Source organism: Danio rerio, chromosome 5 (assembly GCF_052040795.2).
Source record: "Danio rerio strain M-AB ecotype USA chromosome 5, GRCz13ab, whole genome shotgun sequence".
NCBI classification, from domain to species: domain Eukaryota; kingdom Metazoa; phylum Chordata; class Actinopteri; order Cypriniformes; family Danionidae; genus Danio; species Danio rerio.
In genome coordinates, this window is record NC_141025.1 from 66,722,279 (window position 1) to 66,738,721 (window position 16,443).

Consider the following 16,443-nt stretch of genomic DNA (forward strand, 5'->3'; position numbering starts at 1 on the left):
GATAATTGTTATGTTTCTCTTTACTTTTTATGTTTCTCTTGGCTTGTTTAAATCCCTTTACTCTCTTGCCCTACATATTTCTTTTTGAACATCCAGTTTGATTCAGGAAATGTCACATCATGTAACCAAAATAGTCACTACTCACTGACCATAAATGAGATAAAACTGAAAACAAAACAATAAAAAAAATAATAAACGTCAAATCAGATAAATGTTTAATATACATTAAAATAAATGCTGTTGAACTTCTTTGAATAATGTCAAAAGGAAATCAGATTTGGCCACTTTAGAGATCATATTGCAATGGAAATGTATAGACTACATTACCATTCAGAGGTTTGGGGTCAGTGAAATCTCTTTTTTGTTTTTCAAATTTTATTCTGCAAGGATGCATTGTATTGATCAAAACTGTCTGTAATTTTTGAAATTTTTTTATTCCAAACAATAGCTCTTTTGAACTTTTAGTTACCAAAGAACATGAAAAAATAAGTACTATGGTTTAAACAAAAACATGAAGCTGTTTTCAGGATTATTATTAATAATAATCTCAGTGTGTGTGTGTGTGTGTGTGTGTGTGTGTGTGTGTGTGTATATGTCTCACTTTATTTAGATCTTTGGGGCAAATGTTTAATTAAAATGTAAAAATATAAAATAAATATTAATAAAATACAAAACTCTTTAGAAAAATCTAAAGTCCAACAACCATATATATATATATATATATATATATATATATATATATATATATATATATATATATATATATATATATATATATATATATATATATATATATATATATATATATATATATATATATATATTGTACTTTCAAGATTGCAGCTTACTCACAGTGCTGTTGTCCATGTTTCTCCTGTAATGGCATGAAATATTGTGCTTATATAAATGATGAAAAATTCTTACCATAAAAAATAATAAAAAATTCCATGTGATATATTCTATATATATATATATATATATATTCACAAACATCAAAATATTACAATTTAGTACATATATTGTAAATTGTAATAATCTTTCACAATACTGCTGTTTTTATCACATTTTTATTTAATTAAATGAATATCCATCTACCCATTCATCCAACCATTTATCCATCCAACCATTCATTCATCCATCCACTCATCCATCCAACCATCTGTCCATCCATACATTCATCCATCCATCCATCCATCCGTCCATCCATCTATTCAACCATCTATTGGTCCATCCATCCATCTATCCATCTGTCCAACCATCCGTCTATCCGTGCGTCCATTCATCCATCTGTCTAACCACCTGTCTAACCGTTCATCCATCCAAACCATCCGTCCATCTGTCCGTTCGTCTATCCATCCATCCGTCCATCCTTCTGTCCATCCATCCTCAGACCCAAGCGTGTGTAATTTTCTCCCAAGAGTAACAGATGTATTTTTCCACAGAAGTGTCCTGTCTACAAGCGCTAAACTCCATGAACTCCCACAGCAAAGTTCCTGAAGTAGACTGCAGCAGGACTGGCAAAGACAGCAGCGGGCAGCAGGGCAGACAGAGAGCCTTAACAGACACTCATTCCAACATCTTCGTCCTGAGGAAGATGGTGGAGGAGGTGTTCAGCGTGCTTTACAGTAAGCTGAAATTAGCTGATTTTTTAAAATCCTGTTTTTGTGTGCAATCAAAGGAAAAACAATGCATTTTTATCAACGACATTGTGCTGCGTTTAGGTGAGGCTGTTGGGAAGAGCAGCCTGGTCCCTGTGCCTTATGACTGGATTCTCAAGGATCCAAGTTCAGTAGTAGTGTACGGCCTGCCTGACGGTGTGACTTTGAGAAAGCCTTCGGAATACGACACCAAGACCTTAATGAAGATCTTAGAGCAGAGCAACCGCATCCGATTCATAGTCAAAAGGTCAGTCTTCTGCTGTCGCCTGAAGGCCTGTTCACATGAGGTCTGAATTGAGATGATGAACATAAAACTGAAAACTATGACAATATAACCTTTTTTCATAGGACATGTAGAGTTTTCCCCCTGCTTACTGAATAGCTTATAAGCTTTTTGCTTTGTTACTCGCATTTTAGATAGATAATGTTTCCAGGAGAGTTAACTTATGGACAAAAAAAGCTGTACATTTGAAAGATTGGAGTCAGTAGAATGTGAAATATTATATTAATATAAAATATATTAAAAGTTAAACAAAACAAAATGAAATGTATTTGATTTACTTAATCAAATATAATTTTTTTATTAAATCTTTAAAAGTGCCAGCTTTACTACATGCAAAAAAATAATTAATGTTCATCAAACTTTACATTCATCCAAGAATCTCGAAAATTGTATCAAAGTTTGCACAAAAATGTATGAAGCAGCGTTGAAAATATGACAGAATGTTTCTTAAAGGGTTAGTTCACCCAAAATTACTTTAAAAAAGTTACTCTCTCTTTGCTTGTTCCTAACCTGTTTGACTTTTTATCTGCTATTAAACACAAAAGAAGATATTTTGAAGAATGCTGTAACCATTAGCGATATTTCCATCAAAAAATGTGAATTAACTTCATGCACATAACTGGAATATCGAATAAAAATTGTGCAAATAAAGCAGTATTTTCATTTAACAAATCAAAGGGGACAAAATCGTCACTTCCTGATTAACTGGTGCCAAATATCAAAAGTAAAAGTGGAATTTGCTGCTGTAGGAGAAGCTGTGTGAATCTTTTCTTCATTTAATAAATGATTTACACCCCAGAAGACAATGCCAACACGCAATGAATGAAGGCGTGATACGCGGAGCACAGATGCTCTTGATTGTGGAGGTCATTAATAATATAACAACACTAATACTGAAGCGGTTAAGGCATTTTTGAATGACCAAAACAACATTTCAGATGTTTTACAATGTGCTCAGCCTGCTTTTTTGTCCATTCGCACATATTTTTATCATCATGTGATCTTTTATGATAAAATCACATGACCTTTTTTTTAATGCGCATACTAACATTTGTTTAGTAAAAGTGTTTCCATCGCAGTTTAAGCACATCTTATTGAATAAAAGTTTATCCTACTCAGTTATGCGCATATGTTTTTATGTGCATAAAAAGTATTTTCAACAATTTTCAGTATTCAGTATTTTCAACAATTTTCATCTTCTTTTGTGTTCAACCGAACCTTAGATTGGTTTGGAACAAGTCAAGGGTGAAAAATGAATGACAGAATCCATATAACTATCCATTAATTAAGCAAGTCATTGGACAACAGTTTTATAAAGTTAAGGGGGTTAATAATTTCTAACTTAAAAAAATGCTTTTAGTCCAGCCAAACTAAAAGAAATGACTTTCTCCTGAAGAAAAAGTGAAATAGCAAAAATTCAGTAAATGTCATTGCTCTGTTTAAAATTACTTATATTTAATTATTTGAAAAAGAATTACAATTTTGCTGGAGGGCTTAAAATTTGGCCTTCAAATATAACTGAAGCCTTGGTTAATGTTTAATACAAAAAAAAGACTGTGTACTGTACGAATATACTGATGAATATAGTTTAGGGGCCGTTCCAATTTGCTACTTTTCTGTTTGTTTTTTACTGTAAACACACACTTGACAGATGAGTTTGATCGTTCCACTCACATCTTATGTCTTTTAAAGCGCCACGCACATGAGCATTTATTTAGATGCTGTCAGTCTATCACCGTCAGTTCCAAAGCGGTAGACCAATCAGAAGATCTCGGAAGTGGCACAATAGTTGCAAGTTTCTGTTTACAGGCATTCAGTGGTATTTCAAACCATTACGAAGCATTTCGTCTCACTTTTTTAGAAGTAAAGATGTGTTCGATGTGAATGAGCCGAACACCTTATTTATTACAGGATCCGCAAAAGACTCACAAATGGGTTGTATTTATCATTCAATTCTATATATATATATATATCATAATCATATTGACAAGTGTAAATGGAGGACTTGTTCCAAAGAGCCAACCCCGCAACCATACAGGACTAAGGCCAAAAGAAGAAGATATATATATATATATATATATATATATATATATATATATATATATATATATATATATATATATATATATATATACACACACACACACACACACATAATTATATATTTGATTTTTTTTCTTTTTTAAATGTTTCCCAAATTATGTTTAACAAAGCAAGGACATTTTTACAGTATGTCTGATCATGTTTTTTCTTCTATAGAAAGTCTTTTTTGTTTTATTTAAAATACGCGTAATCTAGAGGCCTTTGTCTTTCATATAAGCCACTTCTGATACCAAATGATCAACTAGAAGTCAGGTTATTATTTGATGTTCCTAAGGTAGAACAGGTAGTGTACATGGGGGCTAATAATTATATATACACACACACATACACACACAAACACACACACACACACACACACACACACACACACACACACACACACACACATTTACCACTATATTGGAGTTTTTTTTAGACATGCATCATAAATCAAGCACTTCATGAACAAAGCCCAACAAGTGTGTTTACTTTTTAACAGAACGCCGGAGGAACTCTCACGGGATGCCAAATCCTGTCCGGAAGTCAACCATCACTCTTCGACCTCAAAGAGCGCTAGCAACCACACCTCGGTCAAACCCTCAGTGCAGGAAGTGTCCGCCAGCAACTCCATGCTCTCCAGCTTCCTGTACGGGATGCCCATGTCCTCCCAGCCTCACCCGGACAGCAAGCTGGACCTCAAGCCAACGTCACTGCACAGCATCGGCAAAGAGCGGCCGGGCATGTGGACGCCCGCCGAGGAAAAAGCCGTTCAGGCCAAGGAATGTGCTGACAATGGTAAGAGCGTGTAGGTGCTGCACCATACGGATGTTTTCTTTTTTTAATATACATTACTCTGAGCTTATATCTCGGACTGCGTGTCTTTTCCAGGCGAGCGAATAGGGCTGGCAGCAGATCTTACCCAGAGCCCTCCCAGCATCCATGTCTCCAAGCGCCTTCTGTTCTCCATAGTGCATGAAAAATCAGGTGGGCGACAGACTGTACTTACCATTACTGAGTCTGGCCAAGGACAAGCTGGCCTTCATTTCAGTTGGGTTTTATGAGGTCCTTAGTAGCGTGTCTAATAGAAAGAGTCAGTTTCCTCTTCAAAATGGCTAGGCAAAGGATCTTTTCAGAGTACTCTAAAAAGGGATAGGTCATCCTAAAGTGAAAGTTGCTTCATGATTTGTTCAGCTCTGTTCATTTATAGGTTTAGCAGAGCACAAAACTGATTTTTAACAATCTTAAAGGGTTTGATCACCCTAAAGTGTATATGCTGTCAGCAACCATTGATAGTTTTATACAGCACAGGGTCTTTTTGAGAATTTTCTTTACTCAGTTGTTACTTTTAAGACGTCAAAACCATTGGGATCTGTATCGTATAAAATAACACTTGATAACTTAAAATAAATAAATACATTTCAAATAAATATTTGAATATTTAAAAAAAATTACAATCAATAATTTAGATGTAACCAAATAACAACGACAAACACAAGTGGTTAAGAAAATATTATTATATTAAATGTTAAAAATTGCATATATTTGCAGATCCGAAATTGAAACGAGCCAGGCTAATTTATTATTTTTAACACATTATAGTTTTTAGACTAATAAAAGAAATAAGTAAGCGTTTATTTGTATTTTTACCCATCAATTTTAATTACTATTTATAAAATGAAATGTTATATATATTTTTATATGATATATATTTTTACTTTTTATATACTGCTCCTGATAGGTGTATAATATAAATAAACCGGTCTAAAATACTGTCAACTACCCTAAAAGCAATACTTTTCACTTTGTTTTTGGAATAAAAGAATATATACAATAGGGCTGCACGATATTGAAAAAATCTGCAGTGTATATTGCGATATAAATACAAAAAAAAAAAAAAATAAATATAAATATATATATATATATATATATATATATATATATATATATATATATATATATATAGCCCCAACAAATAATAACCTGACATCTAGTATATATATATATAGTTTAACAATATCTTTATCTTTTAATCTTTAATAAATAATCTAATCCTGCGATGTAACTATTGCAGATACACACATTGCGATATTGATGTTCAAACTTTGCATTGTTTAGCTCTAATATTATTGTAAAACCAGGTCAATCAACTCCATAACCTTTGTTTAAGCCTTAAGAATATAAATACTTTAAATGGAAGTCTGGTCTTATGTGCTACAAGTACACAGTGCACCCAAAAAACAAACAAAACATAATGTATAAAATCCACAGTTGTCAATAAACAAGGTGTAATAATAATATAAGCTACTACTCTGTCAACTACTGAAAGAAGATTCAAGAATAAATTGAACATTTCAAGAAACAAATCATGTCAAAATCTGCCTAAAAACTTTAAGGCAAGACACTTTTAGTCCATTACAGTGTTGACAGAGGGGATCTAGCAAAAAAGCCCTTTGGACTACTTTCCTTTTTTGAGCGTGACATATTTACTATAAAAAAACCGTGAAGATACTTCAGAATTCATCTTATGTCTCACTGAAAAACTACCAGCATACGGGTTTACAGAGACTCAGCAGGGTGAGTAAATAATAACCCATTGAACTATTTCTTCAAGTAAATAACATCATTCATTAATTTGTTTTCCTTCAACTTGGTCGCTTATTTATCAGGAGTCGCCACAGCAGAATGAACCGTAGAAAATAACATAACTAGTAAATAAATCACTCGTATCTCTAATAGTCCAGTGATTAATCTTTATATCAGGGGTATCAGTTTAGATATAGCTCCATGCGGGTCACACATACAGAATCTGATCTTGGCAGACCGGAGAGTAGTAATGGGAGTTTGGCCAGGGCACCTGGGCTACCGAAGTCTGTTCTTCTCAAAAGATCAGCGTGAGACCTTCAGTCACTGCGGAGAGTCAAGACCTGACTTAATTGACTCCTATGTCTAAAAAAATTCACGTATACATGGAGATTTCACAAAATGATGGTTGAGATTGTGACATGTTGCTTTTGCTTTTCTAATTTGTTACATGATGGTTTTGTTTATGTTTTGAATGCACAGAAAAATGGGATTCATTCATCAGGGAGACGGAGGATATCAATACCCTTCGAGAATGTGTTCAGATCCTGTTCAACAGCAGATATGGTGAGATCACAAGAAGGCTGGGTGATTTAGCCTAAAATCAAAATCTCGATCAGTTGAGCATTTTAACTTGATTACGATTAATGAGCGTTTATTTTATTGATTGATTTTATTTTTTTGCCCTCATAGTTCACTGACAGGTTTTGTACAGTAAGTGTGCTAACAAATTACAAGTGAGAGATGTTTGAATGAAGGGTGCATTACTGGATTTTAGAATAACTGAAGGAAACACACGCTATTTACTATCCATGGTTATTTATTGAACATCAATGTGAACAGCTGAAATTAAATACACACTGCCTAAAACCTACAGTCAGCTTTTTCTTTAAAAAATTGAAAAAATGACACACTTTTGGAAACAAAATAAACAATTTTCAATGTTTTTCATATTAAAAGTAGAAAATAAGCAGTATCTCTTCTAAGTAAATGAACTCTTGTATATCTTGTAACTAATATTTTAAACACTGCAATTCTTGCATCTTCTGTAAACAGATATTTTAATGTAAATAAGAATTTTACTGTAGTTAAAAATATGCTATCTCAAGGTAACTCTGTCGCAGCTTCCAATCATCGTCAATGTGGTGCAAAGTAAGGCTCAAGAATGGGTCCATCGTCCTACTTGACCAGAGATCAAATGTGGGTGCAAAGCGGTTGCAGAGTGAAACCGTAAATGCAAACTTGTATGTAAAGAACAGAAACATTGATGCAACCAATGAAGTGTGTGGGGTGGCACCACTTTTTAAATTAACCATTGACATTCAGGGCATTATTAAAGGCACAGTATATAATTTCCGACTCTAGAGGGCGTGCATTCACAACAAACAAAGGTTATTTTGATGACATAGGGCTCTATTTTGACAGTCCATGCGCAAAGTGCAAAACGCAGGGCGCAAACGCTTTCAGGGCGTGTCAGAATGCATTTTTGCTAATTTAAGGACGGGAAAATCCGCTTTGCGCCATGGCCCATGGTCTAAAAGGGTTGAGTTTATTTTTTTTATGAGTTATAGGTGTGTTTTTGAGAATAAACCAATTAGAGTCTCATCTCCCATTCCCTTTAAGAGTCAGCTGCATCGCGTCATAAGCGCATTTGCTATTTACAGGACGTAAAGTAAGTCTAAGTGGAAAATCTGAGCATTTCACTAGCAAACAGTTAACAGTTAACAGTTTTTTTAACATAAAACTGTTAAACAGAGCATCTACTGCGTGAGAATGAGAGATAATCGATCTACTTTCACTTTCGCTCTCGTGGATAGGAAAACCTTTATGCACAGACATCAATTAGTCTATAAATAATTAATTGCGTTTGTTAAGCGCAAATATTTCTAAATTCAGTTCTAATTTCCAGCAAACGAATAAATGAACAATTATAACGAAGTGTGGTCAAAAACCTGAGTTATATCGTAAAACACATGCTGTGGCCCATATGGTCTAAAACCTGACAGGTGGACAAATCTAAGCTTGTTTATAATAAAACAAATATAAATATGGATATAATAAATAATACTGCTAATAATAATAACATTATACAAAAGCAAATTGTTATGAATGAACTGAAAAAGCCTCCCGAGATGAAGAAGACATAAAAGCAGTGATTTTTCAAATTTATGTAGGCTAGAAAATAATATGTTTTGTAATATTTTAATCCTTTATATTTATATCCTATATCTATTCTTATAATATCCTATATTTTTCCTTAATATTTAAATTTTTTCATATGTAAAGATATTTGCTTATTGCTCTCTTGTGCGTATTAAGCAGTGCGTAAGCGAGGCGCAACTCTGCGCTGGAGTTTAGACCGGGTTTGTTTTGGTCTAATGAAAAATCTATTTTAGTTTCTCAAAATAGCATCGCGCCAGCGGTCCGCCTCAGAACGCCTTCCTTTTTAGACCAGAACGCACATCTGAGCGCAAATGCATTTGCTATTTAAACAGCGTAGCGCAACGCCTCAAAACCACTCTTGCGCCAAGCTGAAACTAGCAAAAGACTATTGCGCCGCGCCTTGCGCCACACTGCGGGTGTATGATAGGGCCCATAGTGACTGAGTGGGGAATGTGGAAGTTGTCGTATTATATCCTAAGGGATTGTTTCATCAAATTAAATACATTTTAAAGTTCAGTTAAAATGCTGCTCTGTCTAATAGTTGTGTAGTCTAGTACAACACAACATATAAAAGCATAATCTGTGTTTTCCTTTTTTCTATAAAACCAAATCATAAATTGGCCTTCTGTGTCAATAGTTAAAATAGCTTATTTCTCTGGATTTAAACATTTTTTGAAACATTTTGCATAATGTAAATACATATGCCATCACTGTTCTGTGCATGTGAGATCTATTTTAATAAAATAATTAATAAAATATGCCATCACCATGTTCTGTGCATGTGAGATCTATTTGAATAAAATAGATATGACATTTGATGTGATCATTTTGTTTTTTATATCACAGAAAGTCAATCTCAAACTCATCTTTCCCTGATGTTCATTTCAGCCGAGGCATTAGGCCTGGATCACATGGTTCCTGTGCCATACCGTAAGATCGCTTGTGATCCTGAGGCCGTGGAGATCATTGGGATTCCCGACAAGATTCCCTTCAAGAGGCCATGCACTTACGGTGTGCCTAAACTCAAGCGCATCCTGGAGGAAAGGCACGCCGTCCGCTTCGTTGTCAGAAGGTTTGAGACTCTACCGAGCATGCTTTCATTCTTTATTTTATTCTATTATTTAAGCGAATGTTGACCCGAGCAGATTCTCTCAATCATGCGCACTATTAAAACTAAAACAGCAGCGGTGTGATTTGTAGTTCTTCCAGTTTCAACATGACGGCGATGTCAGAGATTTAATTACTGATAACCTTTCGTTTTTCACTTGTAATTAACTCTGTGGCTCACCGCAAAATGAATCCCCGATATTGGTAGTAGATATACTGAGTTTTTAATTTGCTTCATCAGAAAAAAAGAAAAAAATGTCTAGCCGTCTTTGCCATCTGGCAGAGCAGCGCTAGGCTTCCAAAGTGGGGCCTCCTGCTGGCTGTGGTAACCGCTGCCATACTAGCGTCAGCGTGGAGCCGCTGATTTGGCATAATGAGGAAATCTCCTGCTGTTTGCACCAGACATGTGTAGACAGCGTTTCAGTGTTTCAATGTGTTTAAGGTGGACTTAACAGGAACTAACACTTTTCTGTTTTTGTTTTCTAGAATGTTTGATGAACGGATTTTTACTGGTAAGTTTTTCCTGTTTTAGCATCTGGCCAACACACAATTTAATAGTATTTTAATTACATTATGCGGTACATAATACTGCCTACATTTCTGCTTAGTAAAGTGCCATGCTAATCATTTACACTGTAAAAAAATTCAACACAGGCTCATTGTGGATACGTATCCATGTCTGCATTTCTGGAGAGCGTGAATTATGTAGCCAGAGCTATGTCTGGCTGCATTTCATTTTTAAAACGAACATTATAAGGTGGTATGATACTGCTCACAGCTTCTGTTCATGTTAGCGCTACCAGCTGACAGATTAATTCCATATAAATGGGCTTTCCATTATTACAAGTTTGCCGTGTACATCTTCATGCTTGGGACACGGAGCGGAATTGACCTCGATAACGGGGTTCGAGTTCCAGAAACCAGGTAAAACAAAAGCAAAAAATAAACTAATAAATAAATAAATAAACAACAGGCTGAAAATGTGGTGAAATCACATGTCTGCGATGGCTTTCCCTTTTCTAGATTGCTTTTAAAAACACTATTGGTTGGGTTTAGGTAAAGGGGGTGGAACAGTCGGTCAGTCATTCTGTCAACAGCAAGCTGGCCTGGTCAGCTGTAGTATATATTGCGCCCTCTGGTGGATATACGCAAGAAGTGGATGCGCGAGAGTAATTTGTGATCATCAAAAAGCACACACAGCGACCTCTGGTGGATTTGCAAAAAACAAAAACTGCGACTGTACGCACCAGTTACGTATTTTGCTGTCCCCAGAAATGTAGACCTGGGAATGTATCCACAATGAGCCTGGGTTGAAAAAAATTAATGACAAAGTCAAGACAACAAATATTTTTTATTTTGCTTTAAATTATTTAAATAAATGAATCATGTTTCAGTTAAGTTTAACTTAATATTTTTAGTTTGTTTAATTTATGTAAGTTGAAGTGTATTAAAATGTATTTGATTCAACAAAAAAATGTACAGTATACAAAAATGTTATCATGTTATTATTTTATTGTACAATGATATTATTATTTACTATATTACTAATACTATTATTATTTATTTAACATTGTATTTTGTTGTTAAAGAGCTATTTCTGCCTAGGAATGTGCAATGTTTTTATCACTCACAATAATATCATTATTTACGATATTACTAATATTATTATTTACTTATTTAACAATGTTACTGCAGCCCCGTGCAGAGACTATCTAGGGGGCATGTGCAGGATTTGTCGCAAACTGGATTTGAGCAGGGTGGAAGAGGGAGGTTGTCGCAGGGGCACTTCAGATGATTTTGGAAGGGCTCTTTCTATCCAAGACTAAAAAGGGCATGTGCACTGCACCGGTTGAGCCCTATGAGTGCACGTGCCTGATGTGCGAGCTGTCATTATCTTGTCATTATCTTGTCAAAAAAATTGATCACACGATTTCAAGAGTGAATTCAGAGTGGCAAAAATATTCCCGCTTAGGTTATATTGTTTTATTTTAGGTTATTATTATATAATATTTTATTATAGTTGTTATAGTTTATTTTATTATATTAAATTATGGATTTTGTGTTTATGAGATGCTGTTTTCCTGAATGTCTGTGTGTAAGCACAATCATGATATCAAATTTATACCACATTTAAACAAGACATTAAAAGACGTTAACAGTAAGTCACATTTTTAGAATCAATACTGACTGGAAATTTTTGAAAATATTAAAATGGTACCAAACAAAGCTGAACCAGGACGTTTGTGCATGAACAACACTGCGTTATTTTATTCCTATATAAATCCGTTCTGAGGCAGCACAGTGACTCACAGCAAGAATGTCGCTAGTTTGAGTCCTGGCTGGGACAGTTGGCATTTCTGTGTAAACTAAGTTGGTCCCAGTGTATGAGTGCGAGTGAATGCAAGAGTGTTTGTTTCCCAGTGTTGGGTTGCAGCTGGAAGGGCATCCGCTGCGTAAAACATATGCTGGAAAAGTTGGTGGTTCGTTCCGCTTTGGCGACGCCTGATGAAAAAGGGATTTGACTGAATCACTTGAATGAACGATTACGTAAATTACTCAAGTTAGCAGCTTCCCTCCCACATACTCATGGTTATAGTGTCAAATTTATTTATCTGTGACAAGACTCACACCAGACAAACTACCAGTACAAAAGTAAAATAAAATAAAAGTATTAAACATAACATCTTTAGTTATTAAAAAGAAATAACTGAAATAGTAGGACCCCATTTTGTGTCAATATCATACACCACTATCTCATATAATCTCATAAAATATATGTGATTTAAGAATGTACAACATATATAAATTTGGTCTTATAATAATTCAAATATTTGTCTTAAATAACTTTAGCACGTGGCTTAATTTGATAATGTACTTGGTTCATGTTTTTGTAAGCTGCTGGTAAAGTCGCAAAGGAGGAGGGCAAACAGGATGGACCTGCCTCTGAGGATGGTTTTCCAGAAGGCCTCAGGATCCCGAGCTCTTCTTTAGAGCTGGTCAGCAACACTCACAGCAGCAGGTACCAGTTTACCTTCCCCATTACAGCAGAAGCACAAAATCATTATTTTATAGGGGAATTACCAACCTACGTCACACATGACGTCACACGGGCTCAACCGCGCATACCGGTTGCAAAAAAAGAGCGGTTACAATAGCAAACATGTCGTGTTGTGCGGTAGGATGCCAAAATCGAGGAAAAAGAGGAGAGGAAAACTTAAATTTTACCGTACACCACTTTTAATGCCAACCGCAGACGTCTTTGGCTAACAGCCATCAAAAGAGCTGAATGGAGTGAGGATCTAATTAAAAATGCTCGACTCTGCTCGAAAATGCTGATGATTACCCAGGTCTTATACAGTTCCGTCTTCTTTCCTTGTCTTTGGCTAGGCAGAACCTCGTTTTTTAGCACTACATAGTTTTGAATCAGGTAATCATGGAACATTATATTTTGCACATGACCACGCAAAACAAAATTGTAGACATCCAAAGACTTGTAGGCCTTTAACTTCTCTCTTGTAAAATCACTTATAGTTTTAGTATTAATCACATTAAAATTTGATGAGTTAATATTTTAAAGAGAATATATTTTTGGCTGGATGCTTGGCCATTTAGTCTTATCAAATATCAAATGGAAGGGTTCTATTGCAAATGGACCTGTCAGACAAATACTGCTCACTTTGACGTTAATTTTGCAGAATAACTGGGTGACAAGCTGTTAATATATGCTGAAAGCATGATGTAAATAATATATATAATACATAGTCAATATAACTTATCTCTAATACAACAACAAACTCTGTACCGCATCGGATGTCATTCGCTTGCTGTAAATGATAGTGCTCCTGGTTTTTTTCTGCAAACTTGTTGTGCGCGCATCCTACGTGTTTACCAAACTGTAATTCGTCTATAAGGTAGCTTTGTAGCACTTTATCAACAGTATTTAACAAACGGTATATAACAAACCATTAACTAACACTACAAGCTTAATAACCTACTAAACCTAGCTGTTAATGAACTGTCAATATCTTAAAAATAGGCAGGTAATAAGCCAGTAACACGAATTGTGACCTAAACTATAGTGTTACTGGTAGCGAAGTTTACTGTTTCTTAGTGTATGTGCAAGACTTCCCTTTATTTCCTATAACATCTAATGAAACAGAAGAAGGGGAGGTGATCACCAGAATGGGGAAGTCCCAGAGTAAAATGAGAAAATATGATACATCTGTGTTTTTGCTTGTCCCTGTTTATGTAAAGCACTTTGAATTCCCAATGTATGTGCTATATAAATAAACTTCCCTTGCCTTACTTATAATTGTATGTTAAGGAATACCAGTTTGCAATATTAAAAAGCACAATTAACTGTTTCGTATTAAATCTTTTTTAAGACAAATATAAATTATTGACAAAATAAAATAGTTTTACTCACACACACACAACAGACACACAACACAGACACAACACACAAAAGACACAAGTACAGCTATCTTTTTGGGGACATCCCAAAGACGTAATGATTTTTATACTGTACCAACTGTATATTTTATTCCACTACCACTAAACCCAAGCCTCACAGGAAACAATCTATGTTTAAACGTATTTAAAATACTTTGTTCTAAGCAATTTATGAGCTATTTTCCTAATGGGAACCAAACAACTGTCTCCACAAGGTCAAAAGTCAAAATTTGCTGGTATTCCTACAGTATACTTGTAGACATTTGGTCCCCACATTGTGAAGAATACAAGGTGCACACACACACACACACACACACACACACACACACACACAAGATAATGTATAGTAATTTCAAACACTTATACATATATATATATATATATATATATATATATATATATATATATATATATATATATATATATATATAAGAATGTTGCATCTGTATGTCAAATACTGTAGGAAATGTTTATGCTACTTATTAATTTTTTTTTTTTTCAGATCAACCAGCTCCTGTGTCAGTCCTTTGGCCGAGTGTGAAGCAGGTAGATCATCTGCTCATCATTTTAATGTGCTCTGCCATGTCGTTGCATGGCTCTAATAGTGCAAGATGCAAAATAACCCAATGTGTTTTATTTTTTCAGGGCCATCTGGGGACTGCCTGCCTTTGAAAAAGATCAAAACAGAACCCCCAGATGGTGAAATTATCCAGGTGACGGTGCCAGGTATGTTCTCCCAGTCTTACACGCTGTTAGTTTTCATATTTCGCTCTGCCACCTCAAGTTTTGTTCTCTTTTTGGTGCTATTGTTTGTTAATAACAATCATCTCTGCCGAAATGTAAATCACATAGCAGCATGAACTCCCTGTAGCTCTACTGGATGGTATACCATTAGCATATTTTACTTACTTAGAGAGAGGAAGTTTGTCTTTGATGGTTGCCTTCTGATTTAAAAATATTTGCTCTCATTTTCCACCCTGCTGTGCAGTGATCTGAGCCTTTGAGGACAGGCAGGGCATTTTGCATTACATGGCACATTCATTGGCTAAACACCGTGAACTGAAGGAACATCATGCCTATGAACTGTAAATTGGAGTTTAAGTGCTGTATAAACAGCATAGAAAAACATAATTGTGGGCGAATGTGACTTTTAACTTCCACTTTGCCTTTAGTTCATTAAGTACTTTAAGTAAATGAGACCTATAGAGTTCATTGTAAATATGTGCTTTAGCCTACATTTTTGTGGAACTATGCTTCTATTCAATTCAATTCAGCTTTATTTGTATAGCGCTTTTACAATGTAGATTGTGTCAAAGCAGCTTCACATAAATGGTCATAGTAACTGGAACAGTGTAGTTCAGTGTTTAAGTTCAGTTCAGTTCAGTTTAGCTCAGTTCAGTGTGATTTAATCATTACAAGTTCAAACACTGAAGAGCAAATTCATCGATGCGTAGCTCTACCAATCCTGAACCATGCGAGGCAGTGGCGACAGCGGAGAGGGAAAAAAAAACTTCACCTGATGGGAGTGAAAAAAAAAAAACCTTGAGAGAACCAGACTCAGTTGGGCACGACCATTTTAATATCTCCGCTGGCCAAAAGTCTTGTGCAGAGCTTCAGTCGCCGTGGTGGAGGCTGGAAGATGGCTGGAAGACTCGTCTGTCCCTGGAGCGTCGCTGGAATCAGACTCATGTTCTCCACTCCCCACGACCATCAGCGCAGCAGCAGCTCAGGATATGGCCTGGTCCCCTGCTTCTACATGCACTACCTGACAAAAGTCTTGTCCTCGATCCCAGTACAGACCCCCTAGTTTTTCGTGATTTTGCGATTGCGTAATCCAACGCAAAATCAACAAAATGGCGCAAATTTTTACGAACGTGCTAAATTCTTAATTAAACGCAAAATAATTGCCAAAAAAATTTGAATAATCTCATAAAACATAAAATTCCAAAACCTATAATCAAATTATATTTATTTCAGTTTGCATTGAATTGTTTTACGTGACTTACAGCACATTTATTTATTTTCTCAAAATTCTACACACAATACCCCATAATGACAATGTGAAAAAAGATTTATTTAAATAATTGCAAATTTATTAAAAATAAAAAACCTGAAAAA

The 16,443-nt window shown here is 35.2% G+C and overlaps 1 protein-coding gene across 16 annotated transcripts in view; it reads left to right on the forward strand.

Moving 5' to 3' along the window:
• The window catches only part of gtf2ird1 (GTF2I repeat domain containing 1), a 53,951-nt gene that overhangs the window by 16,730 nt on the left and 20,778 nt on the right, over positions 1–16,443 (forward strand). For all 16 annotated transcript variants that reach the window (XR_015491982.1, XR_015491984.1, XR_015491981.1 and 13 more), the window contains exons 4-13: positions 1,443–1,625; positions 1,722–1,905; positions 4,523–4,818; positions 4,912–5,007; positions 7,087–7,170; positions 9,655–9,838; positions 10,360–10,385; positions 12,769–12,892; positions 14,828–14,871; positions 14,971–15,051. Coding sequence is in view for 8 of the 16 variants with exons in the window: in XM_087254414.1 (XP_087110540.1) it covers positions 1,443–1,625; positions 1,722–1,905; positions 4,523–4,818; positions 4,912–5,007; positions 7,087–7,170; positions 9,655–9,838; positions 10,360–10,385; positions 12,769–12,892; positions 14,828–14,871; positions 14,971–15,051 (1,302 nt within the window). In the remaining 8 variants the exon portion in view is untranslated. The remainder of the gene's footprint in view (positions 1–1,442; positions 1,626–1,721; positions 1,906–4,522; positions 4,819–4,911; positions 5,008–7,086; positions 7,171–9,654; positions 9,839–10,359; positions 10,386–12,768; positions 12,893–14,827; positions 14,872–14,970; positions 15,052–16,443) is intronic.